We start from the raw sequence: 18,002 nt of genomic DNA on the forward strand, positions 1-18,002 counted from the left end.
GGAAACAAAACACCCATGGAAGGAGTTACAGAGACAAAATTTGGAAGTGTGACGAAAGGATGGACCATCTAGTGATTGCCATATCCAGAGATCCATCCCATGATCAGCTTCCAAACGCTGACACCATTGCATACACTAGCAAGATTTTGCTGAAAGGACCCAGATATAGCTGTCTCTTGTAAGACTATGCCAGGGCCTAGCAAACACAGAAGTGGATACTCACAGTCAGCTATTGGATGGAACACAGGGCCCCCAATGGAGGAACTAGAGAAAGCACCCAAGGAACTAAAGGGAACTGCAACCCTATAGGTGGAACAACAATATGAACTAAGCAGTACCCCGGAGCTCTTGTCTCTAGCTGCATATGTATCAAAAGATGGCCTAGTCGGCCATCACTGCAAAGAGAGGCCCATTGGACTTGCAAACTTTATATGCCCCAGTACAGGGGAATGCCAGGGCCAAAAAGGGGGAGTGGGTGGGTAGGGGAGTGGGGGGGGGGTATGGGGACTTTTGGTATAGCATTGGAAATGTAAATGAGCTAAATACCTAATAAAAAAATGGGAAAAAAATGCCTAAAGATTTTGAGTTTAATAGAGTAGGGGCTGTTCATACTGGATTGCAGAATGTATATTGAAAATTACCCCACCCACTCACATTTGCCTAATAAGGAACTTTAGTTGCAGCTTCAGTTGTAATTTGTTGGATTACTGACCATGATTGTTTTTTTTTAAGCTTTTTTCCACTTTATATTGAGACAATTGATCACAGAGAAACACTAGCTTGATGTCTAAATCACAGACTCAAAAACACCCTATCAATGTACAATCAAGGCAAAGGGCTTGGATCACCTTATCTTTTTTTTAATATTTTTATTACATATTTTTCTCAATTACATTTCCAATGCTATCCCAAAAGTCCCCCATACCCTCCCCCCCCCACTTCCCTACCCACCCATTCCCATTTTTTTGGCCCTGGCGTTCCCCTGTACTGGGGCATATACAGTTTGCATGTCCAATGGGCCTCTCTTTCCAGTGATGGCCGACTAGGCCATCTTTTGATACATATGCAGCTAGAGTCAAGAGCTCTGGGGTACTGGTTAGTTCATAATGTTGTTCCACTTATAGGGTTGCAGATCCCTTTATCTCCTTGGATACTTCCTCTAGCTCCTCCATTGGGAGCCCTGTGATCCATCCAATAGCTGACTGTGAGCATCCACTTCTGTGTTTGCTAGGCCCCGGCATAGTCTCACAAGAGACAGCTACATCTGGGTCCTTTCGATAAAATCTTGCTAGTGTATGCAATGGTGTCAGCGTTTGGAAGCTGATTATGGGGTGGATCCCTGGATATGGCAATCACTAGATGGTCCATCCTTTCGTCTCAGCACCAAACTTTGTCTCTGTAACTCCTTCCATGCTGACCATGATTGTTAAATAATAATAAGTTATTTGTAGATCAAAGTGCCAGCTTTTGCATGATCCTTAAAAGCAGTTATTTTCCTTGCTGTTCTCTGGCCAAGCATGTTGAAATACATTTGAGAGAATTCCAGGGCAGTGTGCAGCACACACTTAGTGTCCGTACTACTTTAGGCAATAACATTGCTAGACAGTCATTCTTACCAACCTCAAGAACAGCCAAGAAAATAAAGAAGGGCAGAGACAGCTCTCCCCTGTTTCCAGAATAACCCCTAGAAGATCTAAGACCAGTGCCCTTTGAGCCAGTTAGCTCCCAGACTTCTGTGAATGGCAGTGTCACCACCCCTTGCTTGGGCTCCACAGCGAACAAGACAAATAGACACTTGGAGATTTCAAAAGCTGACTGCATAGATGAGAAGGCTAAAACACCACACGTTTGCTTGGCTTTGGAACAATTGAACCACAGATGCCCAGTGCCTAATATTTTTCTGCTTTTTTAATCTTCCACGCAATCTCTCCCATTCATCATGTCTTCCTCCTTTGCAGCAAGCGAAATCCCACCACAATAAAGAAATTGCCAAAGGACTGCCCAGCGCCTTTTCTTCCCCTAGAATCTCGCAGTGTTAAATATTGCTTGTAATAAGTGGGCTATCAGATGGGCTCAGATCTCATATGTAGCCGTTTTGATTGAGAGGGATTAGGAGAAGTAAACCTTGATCTATTCTTTGTCCTCTGAGCTCATTTTTTTGCTTCCGTAATATGTACTTGGCCTCTCCTTTATTCTTTTCCTTTATGTCTCCTTCAAGGTAGTTTATGTAATTATTGTGTTTCCTACTGTACCACAAACACACACAAAAAAGAACTTTCAAACTCATCAAATATAACTCCAATAAGTTTTAATTTTATGCACACATCATAGGCCTGCAGTATATGAGCTGGCAGATTAATAATGCTGGCAGTGCCATTTAGAATGTCCATTGTGGTTAATTCACAGAGAAGCACTCAATATTATGTGGCCCAAGACATTTTTACAGTTCATAGGAACACTATTTTCACAAGCTAGGGAATTGGGAGAAATATCTAAGACATAAGCCAACTGTTATTAAAATAATTTTTCAATATCTTTGGGTTCTAATGTTCTTTCTCTCAAATTCCACGTATTGCAAAAATATGAAAGATGCCAAGTATTTTTCTCATGAAGAAAAAGCACAAAATACATCAGTGGTCAGAAACCACACAGTACACTTGATGTAAACTTCAAGGTTTATAAACTTATCCGAGTAAAAAGCCATCCAAGTAAGAGTGAGTGATGGGATGCTCTTTCTGCCTTTTGTTTTAAGCAACAGTGCTCGCTTGTTCTAATTAGCTTAGCTGTCAGCCTGACACAGCCCCAAGTCATTTGAGGGAATCTCAATTGAGGAATTGCCCTGATCAGATTGGTCTGTGCCTATGACTGTGAAAGACTGATGATTGATGATGGATGTGGCTGGGCACTGCCCACTGTGGGCAGCACCATCCCTAGGAAGATCAACCTGGGCTATATAAGAAATCCAGAAGAACATGAGAAAGTGAAGTATCAATAAGCTACATTTCCCTATGGATTCTGTTACAAGCTGATGACTTGAGTTCATGCCCCCACTTCCTCCAGTGATGGGTTGGGACCTAGCAGCATGAGATAAAAATGAACCATTTCCTCCCAGAGTTATTCAGGGTTAGAGTGGTTAGGGTGTTTTATCACAGACAACAACAACAACAGCAACAACAATCCCAAACTCAAACTCATAAAGAGCTATTTCTTTGGTTAGAAGAGCCTATACCCAATCCCTCATACCAGGATGGGGGTGGTTAACCCTTAAGCATGAGAGAGACAGGGGTTTCAGAAGATCTGGGGCAGATTTGGCCTGTAATTTATGATTCATCTTGTGCTGGGAAAAGAGATTGAGTAACTTTCCAACCAGCCCCTCCCCTACCCCACCCGTTCTACCTACATCATACCACCTACCTTCTGAGGCTGGTCTCTGCTCTACAGGAAACCTTTCACAAGCCAGTTTTACAGAGTGAAATCATATACTGGGAACCAGTTGCAGAACATCACATAAGACTCTCTGGTCCTGACAGCACGTAGTACAAACAGAAGCTCACTGTTGGAGACACTGGTTAGCTTGTCAGTAGGTACCAACATGGAAAGCAATTGTTTGATTTTCAGACAACAAAACCATCAGTGAATTTAAAATAGAAAACTTCCTGCATTTGAATAGCAACTTTGAGAATTCTTCCATATATACTTAATTGGTTAAGAGAAAGATAAAAGTTTCAGTAAATACTACGTTTCCCTTATACGTCTTTATGTCTCTAAACAAGGCATGGATGAATAGAGTCACAGGAAGCATGCATATGTTAAGTCAGAATAAGGCAGTGCATCTAGAAATAAGGCAGTGTAGCCAATGTAAACATAAATTTTCTCCATCATCTTTACTATTTTAATGTTTGAAAGTTTATACGTGTATATATAGTGTTTGGATCAAATCAATTCCCATTCTTTCCCCCTTACATTTCTCCCGTATCTTCCCCATTATTTATTTATCCTTTCCACTTTATGTGCTCTTTATAACGCTCTGAGTTCACTTAATGGTGCTTGTGTGCACATGGGTCCAAGACCATCTAGTGGAGCAGGAGTAGCCTCTTAAGGTTCACATCCCTAAAGAAAACTCTCCAAGAAACCACCACTTACCAGTAGCTCCTCAGCTAGGAGTGAGACTTCATGACCACCTTGTATACCCATGCTGAAACTTTTCTCACTTGATCTTACATAGTTATTGTATATTCTTTCATACTCACTGTGCATTCGTGTGTTCAGTGGCCATGACAGGTTCAGCAAATAGCATTTTGCTGCAGACATTCACTACCTCTGAGTATTACAACAGCATCCCTTCACATGGACACCTGACCCTTGGAGAGAGGGGTGTGATCTAGGTGTCTCATTTACAGCTGAGCATCTCTAATCTCGTACCCTTTGCACAATGACCAGTTGTGGGCTTCTTTTTTAAATCTCCATCTACTACAAAAATGAATCTTCTCTGGTGAAGATTGAGAGATGCACTAACAACTGTGTGACCCCTGGCATCATAGTTCTCAAGAAGGGTTGCATATTCTCTCTGTTCAAGCAAATTTGGAGAAGTCTGGATGAAGCTTAGTTAGCTGCACTTGTGGGCTTCCATGGGATAATGCAGGACATTAACTTTTCTAGTTTGAACTAAACTTGTTGATACTAAATCATGTGCCAATGCCTTGGCTGTTAAGTACAGCAGTTCCCACAGACAGGCTACATGAACTTGTTTTAGCCACATCTTATGCATATTCTGTTTCCAGGACCTTTTTCATGGAGATGGGTGGCTGCAGCAGAACATGTAAGCATGGACACAGTTCTCAGAGGTCAAAGCACTCTTCCTTCCTACATTGTTTGTCCTCAGTCCATTCCCAGTTGTTCATTAATTGACCAGTAGACATCATGTTGTTAGAGTGTATCTGGTATTGAGTTTATAACAGTGTCAGAAAGGTAAGTCCAACAGACCAATCACAGGGTGGAACTCTGATGAGTGTCTATGGGATACCCAACTGAATAAAAGATGGTGGACAACTCTCTCAGAGTTTGGAAGGTCTGTCCTAGGAAGGAGCTGAGCAGGGTTACAGTGCAGAGGGAAATTCCTGCTCATGAGACTTGCAGGGACCAAGAGACAACCTGACATGTATCACTTTATGTCTCCCAACTGCATTTGTCTTCTATGTAAGATGGGAATGTTATGTCTCCTTCTGTGTCCCTAGGACAGTGCAAAACAGAAGTGCCAATGACAGATGTGAATGTTCTTGAAAAAGTGGACTGCTGTGTAACACAAACTATGAGGAGTAGCATAGTCCTCTCTTGGTAGCCTTGATTGAAATTTGTTGTTGTTGTTGTTGTTGTTGTTGTTTTGCTTTGTTTTGTTTTTCCATTTTGGCAGTGTTGTAGATCAATTTGCTAAACCAAGAATGCAGGAATGGGCTTTTAGCATCCATCATTCGGCTGCTTGTTACACTCAACACAGCATCCCAGCGTACTCAGGGCAGAGGATACACCAGACACCATTCCTGAAACCAAACTTTTATTATGGAAATACTAGATCATGCTGTCTTGGGCAAACTATTGTTTTATTAATTTTTTTTCCTTGGGAAAAGGCTTCGATTGTTGATGGATATCAGTTCTAACCACAAAGAAGAAGCCCTTCTCCTGAAGCTATCATCAGCTAAGTTTGAATATTCTCATCTCTGCTAAAATTAGTCGACGAGTTGAGATGATTCTTTTTGAGGGCTATCATACTTAATAATTAATCAAATTAGTCGAATCCTGTTCAAATGTGTATCTGCTGCTTGCATCATTTTCAATATTTCTAAAAATCAGTTCACTTCTGATTCAGCAAACTCCCGCAGCCAGTCTCCCTTTAATTAGCTGCTATTTGTATTTTTAGAATCATTCTCGTGCTCCTTAAGCCTGCATAACCTAACCACCTTCTGCCGCATTTCCCCTCGCTTCCTTACGGTCTTTGACACTCAGCAGTGTGATAACTCCTCAGAACTAATTCAGTGTCTTCCTCTGGATAGATCATCAAGGTACCAAAAATACAATCCAATTTATATTGCCAAGAGATGAAAAGGGTTATTTACTGGGGGTAAATAACTCTTGGGGAAGCATACATACCACACATAGTAATGTGAAAAGATTCCGCCTTGTTAAATAGTATTTCTTTTTCAAAATGTTACTTACTCTTTGTACCATTTCCTTGGGCCAACAGCTTATCAATTCAGGCATATGAAATAGATTCTTGTGTATGTTATAAGTTTGGTACTTTTTTTTGAAAAATCACACTTGTTAGATAAATGATAAGAAACTGTAACCTGTCTTCTAGAATGTATCTCAAGCTCTGTCCACACCGGCCATTGTATTTCCACATCCCAAGGATCCCTCCTAACTCTGCCCACTTCTTCTTCTAGTAAATAAGTATTTGATCAAGTACAGTAACAGATACATAAAGGAAGATCATTTAAAAAGTAATGCACCTTTCAAACTATCTGTTCCGATCTAGCATGTGTGGAGCATGTCTCATGATAGCACAGGAACTTCTGTGATTAACCCATAGGGCTGACATTTTCACTGCCTCTTTCCCCATGAGTCGGTGGAGAGGTGAAGAGATGGTATCATAAAGAGAGGAACAGGAGGAAACTAATTTTTTCTTTGCAAGTGGATGTCAGCGGAAGATAGGCTCTTGGTTAGGGCTGGGATCCATGTCCACTTACCCTCTCATCAGCACTGAGACCCGATCTGACCCGAACCTGTGCAGGTCCCCTTCCTCCTGCCACAGTGTCTGAGTTCATGTGTACACCAGTCCTGTTGTACTGAAACACAGTGATTCCTTGGAATCATACACACACCCTGGCTTTGAGAATCTAACCCTGTGCTAGCAGTAGGTGGCCAACAGAAAATGAACTCAGTGGCATTTTTGTAGACGTTTTTTTGGTCTCATTTTGCTTTATTTGTTTGTTTTTGTTTTATGTCTTACTGGTCTTTTTCTCGAATATTAATTGTAGTTTCCAATTTTGTGTTTTTATGTCTATGTGATATATACATATATATATTCCAGTCTGTTTGTTTGTGGGTAGGTCAGCAGGATCTGGAAGGAATTGGGAGAGAAAAAAATCATGACCAGAATAATTTGTATGGAATTTTTCAATTAAATTTTTCAATAAAATATGCAAAAGATTAAATAAAAAAGAGAATTTTACTTATGAATTATTAGAAGTGAGCCAGCCTTAATAACTGGTGTTCACGTGTGGAATAGAAAAAGGACGCATTTAGTATGATGCATAAGGTGTGTAAACAGCAGTTCATGCACAGAATAGCCTTGCCATCATCCATGAGGATAGCCCATGTCAGAGATGAAGTTGCTTTGGAGACCAATATGAAGCTATAAGAACATGAGGGTGTGTCTCATTTATTGTTTTTTCTTGGTGCTTTTTTTATCCCATGAGCTTCTATGTTGTGATGTTGAAGTGCATGGTGCCCCAGGGGGAGACGAAGCTAGGGACTGGTTTCCCATACTAGTCTCTCTTATGCTGAAGTGTGGGCGCCACCACAGACATTTGCCTTGCTGTATTATTTGTGACCACTTGTTGGATGGTCTGTCTCCCTAATTTTATAGACACAGATAGTAATCAGTGCTGATCCATTCAGGAAGGCTGTTTTGTGCTTAGCAAGCTGAGAGGCATATGGTACGAGACTCGGCTATTAGTTTGAACAGTCATTTTCTTTTGACAGAAATATCTTGCTTCTTTTCATTCTGACTACTTAGATCAAAATCACAGAACTTTAAGGTATGAGAGTCACCTCTTCCAAGGCTCACCTCCATTGCCTGGCTCAGAGATTTCTCCACATTTCTGAGTTTTCAACAGTCCTAACCATGCTACCTGTAGGGCTGACATCCGCTAAACCATATGGCATAAACCAACTGTCCTAAGTATTACTACAGATACCAATTTCACACTCAAAATGCTCTAGTTCCTTAATGAACTTGTCATGGCTAATTAAATTTTACTTGGCTTTAAAGGTCATGGTTACAGATTTTATTTACTTGATTACATGCTGATAAGATCGAGGCTCATTATGTACCATGAAAACCTATAATTAAGGAAATTACACAGGTAGAAAAGGCACTTTGTGTGTGTGTGTGTGTGTGTGTGTGTGTGTGTGTGTCTGTGTTTCTGTGTGTTTCTGTGTGTTTCTGTGTGTCTGTGTGTGTCTGTGTGTATGTGCATATACACATACATATATATTTTTTCATTTATATACATATATATGTGTGTGTGTGTGTGTGTGTGTGTGTGTGTGTGTGTGTGTGTGTGTGACTCTGAGTTCCACTTCTTCCCTTGGTGCCCAGGCACCATTATATACTGGGCTGCAAAGAATGAAAGCAAGAAAGGATGGGTCAGCGGTATCTCCATCCATCTTGCAGCTGGGGTGGGTGGGTGGAGGGGTTAGGAGGCCTTCTCCAAGACTTTCAGTGTTATAGCTTTTCTGGACAGTATTCAGCAAAACAGCTCCTAGACAATATTCAGTGAAACACTCCCTGAGTGTCCAGTATTGAAGAGGAATCCCAGATGCTTGCTGGACAGCTAGGGAGAGAGGAAGATATGGAAGGAGGGAGGGAGGGAGGGAGGGAGGGAGGGAGGGAGAGAGAGAGAGAGAGAGAGAGAGAGAGAGAGAGAGAGAGAGAGAGAGAGAGAGAGAGATTTAGCCTGTAATTTGGCCATAGGCTATGTGACTGCCTCACAGGAGGCAGAAGTGGGGGTCATGCACCTGGGTGTGCAGGCCAAGAACAAGGAGAGCACAATCCTTACTCCTGTCTGGACATGAGATTTTCAGGGTTTAGTCATGTTTCAATGTCACTCTTGCTCCAGGCAGGCTGCCCAGTCCTGTGTGCCTGTGTGTATGTGTGTGTGTGTATGTGTGTATGTGTGTGCATATATATGTATATGTGTGTATGTATATATATATATATATATATATATATATATATATATATCCATCCCAGATTGATCAATGTATATTGTTACATTTCCAAGCATAGTAGTAGTAGTCTTTGCTAGCAATCTTTCGTCTTATCATGTATTTTAAGAACTTTCAGGAGGATCTTTTCAATAGATTCTAAAGGATGCATTATAAGAGGGTTCCATTTGAAGAATCTGAACTCGTCATTCAGATTTTCCAGCTCACCCTGTGAAAAAGGCAATAAACTAAGCACAGAGGAAGTAGGAAGGAGGCCTTTATAATGAGCTTAATTTGAAATGTAATGTCAACAATAGCTATATGTGTTTCATTTAATCACATGTGATTCATTCATTGCTCATAAATCTTTATTTTATTGGCCTTGGATTAGCAAACCATCCAGCTTCTCAGAGTGATCTGATTGGAAACTGAATGAGCTGTGAGAATCCCGACATCCTCACTGTGTTGTTGATGACGTTAATTTTCACAAGAGGGACTGAGCAACAGCCTGGTGTTTATCACACCAAGTGTGAGCAGCCTATAAGCAGACTTCTACCTTGATGCTTCAAAAAGGGACACTGTGGCTGAGCTGAGACTTTAGAAGGGGTCTAAGTAAGCATCAAGCTTACAAGAAGATCAGAAATTCCTTACTGGCAGTAAAACTGGGCATCTGTGGTTGTATACCCATTCTGACCAGTAATACCAAGGCTCTGACAAGTGTCCTACCACAGGAGTTAGGTAGTGACTCTCATGAGAGCAAGCACCCTCTACACCAGTGGTTCTCAACCTGTGGAGCTTGGAAAACCTTTTCACAGGGGTTGCCTAAGGCCATCGAAATACATGGAAATTCATAACATTAGCAAAATTACAGTTATAAAGTAGCAATGAAAATAACTTTAGGGTTGGTCACATGAGGAACCATATCAAAGGGTCACAGCATTGGGAGGGTTGAGAACCCCTGCTCTAGACACAAAGACGGAGTGAGAAAGCTCCAAGCCCTCTTCAGCTCATCCATACAAGTGTATGTCACAGTTACCACCACAGGAAGTAGCTCTCAAGCCATTGTTTTAAAGGGCAGGCCATCATCATCGTCCCATCCTTTAAATGAAGGGGAACAAACATCTCTCTGAAACACTGTCAGTTACTGCTGACACCTGGTTAAGATGAGGGTACCTGACACAGCTAAACTGGAATTGAGTTCTGCTTTTGTTCATTTGTCAAACCATCACCTTCATCATCATCATCATCATCATTACCGTTATATACAGTCTCACTCTAAGCTTCAGCCTGGCCTCTAACTTCACATCAGTCTCCCAGGACTAAGATGCAGGATGTGAGCTGTCAAACTCAATTCCTCTGTTATATATATTTTTTTAAAGCAGGACAATTATCACCATAAATGTTGTCACATAAAAATCTGCAAAATGCTGTACATATCTAAACTTTTGCATCCTATATTCCCTGTGGTAAAGTAGAACATATTTTGGTGTCTAGGAAACTCCAAAAATGGTTTACATTTAAATTATTTATTTATTTGATTGATTGATTGATTGATTGATTGCATGTTACAAGCTTGACTGTGGGATTTAGAGAAAGCAGTTTCAAAAACAGGTCTTAAAGGACACAAGATATAAATGTTAGCCCTGAGTGACTGAAGACAGTAAAGCTTGCTTGCTTCCGAGTGATAATGTTTAAAATAAAACAGTAGCAGTAACAATAGCAAAAACACCTCTCCCGGTGTTAGACTTTCCTTGTATGTGTGTGTATGTGTGTGTGAGTGTGTGTGCATGCGCACGCGCGTGCACACGGGTCCTGTGATAAATATTAATTTAAACCAGTCACCTATAGCATTTGTCCAGTGTTCTTTCTCCTCACTGGCTGAGAAGAGACTAGAAGACAAGCGCCTGAGTTTTTATTCCTGGAGACCAATGAGAGTCCAGGAGGCTGTCTGTGTTCCTCGGGTTCCACTGGCACTGCCTCTTTCGATGATACTCGTCTTTCTTGTGCCTCCTGAAGGGGAACATGAATGTGCATACTGAGAGCAACACAGTCTACATCACCAAGTGTATTGACGTTTGGTGTGCATTTGTCTTTAGTGACCAGTACTTTCTCTAAAACAGACTTTAGAATTGGTCAAATGGAGTAAGTTAGTTTACAGAATCTGCACAATTATTTTTTATAACAAAATAATTTTAAAAAAACACTTTGTAATACTCCAGTCATTAAATTTCAACCTAAACACCCTATTAGTTCATACCATTTTAAATAAACAGTCAGATTAGTAAGACTGGAAGTGGAAGTTTACAATGTCTCTCTTAATACTCACATGAAGAAATAAATAGGAACCTGCATAAGATAGATCCCACTAAGCAAGAAGCCTGAAAATGCACAGCCTCTCTTTGCACCTTAGGGGAAGAATGCTGAAACCTCTTTAAGTCTTTAAAGTAACATGCCCTCCCTCGCCTTAGCCAGCCCAGCAGCTTGTACTCTTGATTCTCATTTTTCACGTGGCATGTGTGACTGATTATTTACTCATTGGGAAACATTTCTGCATTTCTCTTTTGTAAAAGGTTTTTTGGGAAAATATTTTTTCTTCAAGAGAGCAACTTAAAGTAGTCTGAGACTATACTGTTATTGGATTCTTTCAGTCCCTTAACTGTAATATATTACAACCTGACATATATGAAAATATGAATATATAATTACATATATGTGTATATGTATACACACACATTGTAACATTTCATGCACAAACACAAGTGGGCATACTGCTCACCTCTGCCAGTCCATGCTGCTGCACTCCAGGTACCCATTAGGTCTCTGGCTCCTGCAGAACTTCCAAGCTGTTTCCTCTCCAGTTCCAAGAAAGAGGATCTCCATCTGCTGCCACATCCTCTCTAAGAAGAGGCCCTAGAACCACGTATCTCTGTCGATTTCTATCACTAAAGAGAAAAGAAATGAGCAATCCGATCTCCTTGATACTATTAAACTGTGAAAATGTTTGACCCACTCCCCCTTTAGCTTATCCCACAGTTTCTGACACAAAGATGGACTTCTCAGACCTCACAGACCCTAAAGAATAGCTGGGATTTGGAGAAGGGAGGGGACCAGTGTTCCTCTTACTGCATAACAAGAATGGCTTTGTCTAGTGTTCAGAAACACTGGGAGTCAGAGCAGCTGTGGAGTGTGGAGCACTCAGAGACAGGCTAGCTCGAGTCGTGCTGCTGATGGTGTCTACAGGAACCCAGGTCAGAGAGCCTGATTAGGAAAAAGACCACGTTTCTCCCCTTTCAATCTTACTGGCCTTTTCATGTAACAAAATGCTCTCTATAAAATACCAACCGACCTTGCCCCTCCCGCAGCTTACAGAGGGTTCTTAACTGACTGTCCACCTCCTGTGAGAAGGCTTCCACAACCTCCTCAAGCCAAACCAGTTTTATCATCACCAAACTACTCTTACAAGCCCAGAGCAGAGGGTCACTTGTGGCTGTCATTATTCCGTGGGTCATATGTCCCTTTCCCCCTTGATTAGCCTGAGTTTCCAAACACCAGAAAGAGCTGAAAAGCTTTTCTACTGCCCGAATTTCCCATACCAATAGTATTCCCGCCCAATCAGATGTAAGACAAGGCCTCAATTGTTCTTACCTCAGAAACAAAGACATTGAAAGAGCATTATGTTATCAAAGTAACCAGCAAAGTCAACCAAGTGGTCCTTACCTGGGAGTGGTCGCACTTGATCGGCTTCTTCACTTGGCTAGTTAAAAGTGTAGGTCAGCTCTGATAACTTGAGATGAACCCCTAGCAGCCCAATAAGGATCTGTGTGCTGTATGCTGGGAACAAAATGGTTCCGATGAGGTTCCAGCAACAGTGACTCCTGGTGTTGTTTATGTTGGGCACATGGCATGACTTACAGAGTTGAATGGAAAGCTGCCTGCCAGTGGGGTGGAATCCTATTCTCATGAAGATTACAGAACAGTTGTGTCTTGTATAAATCAAAAGCTATGAAGAAAACACACACACATATTCCAATATAGATGTATTGATTGATTGATTGATTGATTGATTGATGGCATATTTAGAGATAAGGTCTCAAGTCCTCTAGGCTGGTTTCAAGCTTTCTATGTTTGCAAGGATGGATGACCTTGAGGTTTTGATCCTTCTGGCCCCTCCTCCCAAGTGCTAGACATCAAACTAGGATTTCCTGCTTCAGGTGTGATAAACAAGCACTCTTCTAACTAAGCTATTATAACTTTGCCCCTGTAATTGTTTTAAGTCAGAACAGAAAAAAAAAAAAAAACTAAGAAATTTTGCAAGTAGTTCTCTTCTTTCAATATTTTTTGCTTTCAACCCTTGCCAATATGGAGGTCTCCAGACCAGTCTTCCACATTCAATGTAAGTGTGAGTGTCCCACATACTCAACAACGTTTCTCTCAATCCCGCTGTCAGGACTTCCTCCTTCTCTCACTTCCTGTACAGAGGCAGGTGGAAAGGACATGTCCCTCTTCTCACAGTGGTCGACAGATTTGACTTCCGGTGGCTTTAGATAGAATCACAGGCATGCTCAGCTCAACGGCAGCAAACTCGTCATGAGAACTGCATCGATTTAATGATCAATAAATCAAGCAATTTGCTCCAAGGACTATCCACATTCAAAGCACCCTCTCTAAAAACTTTGAATGCCGCCATTAGAGAATAAATCTGCCACATTTGGGGGTTTTGAGTCAAAGCACTTCTGTCAGACACCTCCTTTACTGTCATCAACTGAATGCAGACACTCTTCTATTTCCGTAATTTAACCATCAGCATTTTCTGTCCATGCTAAAATAAGCCGCTAAAATAAGGATAAGAGCAGATATCAAAATATCATATTACAGAGCCCTGTGTTTTATTTATTACTGCCTGGAGCTAAGATATAGCCTATTTCCATGGGATTCTTTCTCCTGCCCTATGTTGCTACTTGCTAGACACTTTGTCAGCAGAAGAAGGAGTCAGTCAGAGGCATGTTGCAGGTAAATTATTTCATGTAACTACATGAGCCTAATATGTATTAGGCTACATATGTCTAGTTGGGGGATGGGAGGTATGTAAGGGACATAACTTGGACTATTTGCCAATTCCAGCCCCCCAAAATTTAGAGACAGACAACTTTGCTGCAGGCTCTTGTTTACCTCCAGAAGTAAATTAAAGGAACAGAATTGGAAGCAGGGGGTGAGACACATTAATTGTCTTGCTGGCCTGTTGGTCATGTCTAAAGCGCTTTGTAGTCTAAATACACTCCATAAATCTGTCACTGTAAGTACCTTGATCATTGGAAGAGGCAAGATTAGTGATGTTAAAATGAATTAAGGATGCAGATCAGGGTTTTATTTTATTTTTCACACAAAGAAAAACATGCCAGGTTAATGAATGCTGTGCTACAGAACCATGCAATAAAAGTTCATAGAAAAGACAAGGCTACCAGAGAGCACAGGATACCTCATTCAACTATTTGTCAAGGTCGCCTCCCCGCTTGTGATCCAACTGCTGTTAAATTGTACAGATCCCAGTTGTTGGGAGACCTATGTGACAACCAAGCTGCTCATCTGCTACATATGAACAAGGGGGCCTTAGATCCAGCCTCTGCTTCCTCTTTGATGGTGGTACAGTCTCTGGGAGCCCCCCCCCCGTAGGGTCCCTGTCCTGTTCAGGTCCCTTAGTCCTCCTTCTTTTAACTCTTCCTTAAGGCTCCTCAAGCTCCATCTAATGTTTGGATGTGAGTCACTGCATCTGTGTCCATTGGCTGCTGGGTAGAGCCACTCAGAAGACAGTTATGCTAGGTTCCAGTCTGCAAGCATAACAGAGTGCCATTAATAGTGTCAGGCCTTGGTTCTTGCCCATAGGATGGGTCTTAATTTGGGGCAGTCATTGGTTGGCCATTCCCATTCTCTCTGTTCTATCTTTGTCCCCGAACATCTTGTAGGCAAGTCACATTTTGTGTTAAAGGTTTTTGGGGTGGGTTTCTATCCTTATCCTTCCACAACTAGAGCAGTAGCTGTCCCTGAACCTGTTGCCTACCTGCCTGTGGATCCCTTGCCCCTAACTAGACAGCTTTGTCTGGTCTCAATGGGAGCAGATGTGCCTTGATGTTGGAGGGGGGGTTGACCCCCAGAGGGGGGCTTCCCCTTCAAAAGAGAAGATAGAATGAGGGGAGGACTTGCTTAAGGGGGTACTGAGAGGAGAGAAAGGGTTGGTACTGGGTTGTAAAGTGAATAAATATATAAATTTAATAATAAAAAAATTACAGATCCCAATCTCTCTTAGTTGTGTCCATCACCATACATTTTACTTCTATGACTATCAGCATGACATCTATTGAGACTGTCATCTCTTTTGATCACGGAATAAATCCTTTCTATGGGTTTTCTCATCTAATCTTTGAAATGGTTTTAAATAGTGGGTATCCTATTGTTCTTGCATAAAGTTACTCCTAAAGAGAATCGATCATACATCTACAGAGTCCCAGATCCTAGGCCTATCCCATGAGCAAGTACAATTGGTTCTGTACTGTGTTCCTCAGGCAGGAATCAGCCAATAGTATATGAAAACTATTTGATTAATATTCACATATATTTATTGATCACATGCAGATTTTGTCTTTTAATAATACGGCATCAGCTGCATTCACACTGCATATATACTGAATCAAGTAAGAAAAATATTCAAAATACTATTAAAAGTGTGAAGTGGGAGGCATGCATGCTGCTTTATATAGGACCTGAGCATACACAGTGTGGTGGTAAGGATATCCTGGACCCAGTGGCCATCGACGGGCACCTTTACTGTTCCTTCTATGTATGTATTTGAAATGCATCCAGTGTCTGCATGCATCCTCTTTTCCTCCTCTCTTCCCGTCTCTCCATTATCCATCTTCCTCCACCTTGACCTTTCCTAAATTTACTGTTCCCTTCTTCTCTTTTTCTTTTCTAAAGGCAAGTATGCCATGCGAGACCTGGTCCACCGGCTTCCTGGTGGGAACAACAGCAACAACTCGGGGAGCAAGGCCATGTCAGATGACACCGTGACGGCCGTGTGCTGCACCCTGCATGAAGTGATCACCAAGAACATGGAGAATGCCAAGGCCTTACGGGATGCTGGTGGCATCGAGAAGTTGGTCGGCATCTCTAAAAGCAAAGGAGACAAGTAAGTCTGGGTGGGGGAGGGGACAACATTGTCTTTGTCTTTGCATTGAAGTAAGTCAGGAGGTGACATTGTCTTTGTATTGGAGTAAGTCAGTGCCAACACTGTCTTTGCATTGCTAAGGTAGACGTCATGTCCCAGTCTGCATTCTAGTTCCTTCTGCTTAGGCTAGCCAACCAGCTTAGCCTGGATACATGACATTATCTCCCTGCCATTGAACCTCATCTGTGGTTGCCAGTCCCTGGGTTACTAGACCCCCATCCTTTGGTTCAGGAGTCTTCTCTCTATATCCTTCCTATGGACTCAGAAAGAACTAAAATCTAATCTTGTCTCCTCCTTCGCTTGCTGTGAGATTCTTGGCACGTTATTCCACTTAACAAGTTACTATGCCCTCACTTACTAACCTAAGAGTGAAGGCAGGCAGGTCCTGAGACCCTCCCCAGAATCAGTGATCATCAAATCTGAGAAGATAAGTGGAAGAAGAGCAGAAAAGCAGAGCTTTTAGCCAAATGGAGCAGAAAGAGGGAAGACTTGGGACCTGGTATCAAAGCTGCTGCATCATCCCCATAAGTGTGAATGTTTCCTGTGGTTGAAGAAACAAGGGTATCTCACTGTATGCAAAAAGAAAACAAACAAACAAACAAACAAAACAGAAACGAAAGGAAAAAAACCTTTATCACCCAGAGTACTAGTATATCTGCTAGCATATCATTCTTTACAGAAACCTGCTCAGCTCTTAATTAAATCTTGTCTTCTAGAAGTCCCTCTGAGTCATCAAGGAAGATTAAATACATGAACTTTTTATTATCAAAGCCCTGCCTACTTCTTGCCTTTCTTCCCCTGTGTCCTATTCCTTTACATCCAAATGCTAAATAATTAAATTTTTCCTTTGTTATTGAAGATGGTGAAGAACACTCCTTGAGACTCTGGAAATTCCGTCTCCTTATTTCATTTAACCCAGGTTACTGGCAGTGTGTTATAAAAGTTTTGGGAGAGATGTTTAATTACCCCAAGACCCTTAAATCGGATGTTCATTCAGCAGTGCAGTGTAAAATCTGAGTCTGTTCTTATGTCAAGGAGTGAAGCCCACTGGAGTCAGGCAATTGTACAGTGCAGAGTTGGAGCTTGAATTATGTACAACTGGTGATGTTCTGTCTAGAGGAATATAAAACACCACAGTTCACAGCCAGGACTCTACAAAGTATTCTCTACATTGCTTCTCCAGACCTGCATTTCTCTAGAAAGAGAAGTGCTCACTTACCTTGAGTGTCGTGAGGCCAATATATATTTGTTACTTTTTTTTAAGCATATAACTTAATGGCACAATAAAATCACAGTTGAAAGCAACACTCCGTTTGCCTGTATTTATGAGACATCTCAAGGTTAAAGAACATTCTCTGAATTGAAAGGCAAGAAAGCTGGGCTGGGTAGCTGGTCATTGATCTAATCCCTTAAGTTGTGAGTATCTCTCAGCAGTGAGTGGCACCCAGTGAGCCCTGAGGAGAAAAAAAAAATGCTGTGGTCAGTCTTATGGCCAAAGAAAACTATTTGGTGAAACTATTTAAAAGATGTTTTTTGAAGCAATAATTTATGAAGTAAAGCAATTCCTCGTTGGTAACCCAGAAAATTGCCCTGCAAGATGTGGCCCAGGATTGGTTGCCATAATGTGCACATGTTCTGTATCCGTAGATGGTCTCATGCGTTTCATTTAAGCTGACTAAACATTTCTTCACGAATGATCACTTGGTTTATCTGATTGTTCCTTTATCCTTTTTTTCTTTGATAACAGCCTGGAGTTGTGACTTTACTAACAGGTGTTAAATGAAGTGACTCAGGTCTC

General features: G+C 41.5%; 1 protein-coding gene and 1 long non-coding RNA gene across 7 annotated transcripts in view; one reads left to right on the forward strand and one right to left on the reverse strand.

The window, feature by feature from the left end:
* The window catches only part of 9630009A06Rik, a 33,431-nt gene extending 17,509 nt beyond the window's left edge, over positions 1-15,922 (reverse strand). The window contains exons 1-2 of the long non-coding RNA XR_003951489.1: positions 11,762-15,922; positions 10,828-10,995 (exon numbers count right to left, since the gene is read on the reverse strand). This is a non-coding gene — a long non-coding RNA (RIKEN cDNA 9630009A06 gene). The remainder of the gene's footprint in view (positions 1-10,827; positions 10,996-11,761) is intronic.
* Ctnnd2 (catenin (cadherin associated protein), delta 2) overlaps positions 1-18,002 on the forward strand; it is an 856,811-nt gene that overhangs the window by 778,268 nt on the left and 60,541 nt on the right. For all 6 annotated transcript variants that reach the window (NM_008729.3, NM_001355502.2, XM_006520033.3 and 3 more), the window contains one exon: positions 15,955-16,165. In NM_008729.3, coding sequence (NP_032755.2) covers positions 15,955-16,165 — 211 coding nt within the window. The remainder of the gene's footprint in view (positions 1-15,954; positions 16,166-18,002) is intronic.

The sequence above is a fragment of the Mus musculus genome, chromosome 15 (genome assembly GCF_000001635.26).
Source record: "Mus musculus strain C57BL/6J chromosome 15, GRCm38.p6 C57BL/6J".
In the NCBI taxonomy this organism is placed as follows: Eukaryota; Metazoa; Chordata; class Mammalia; order Rodentia; family Muridae; genus Mus; species Mus musculus.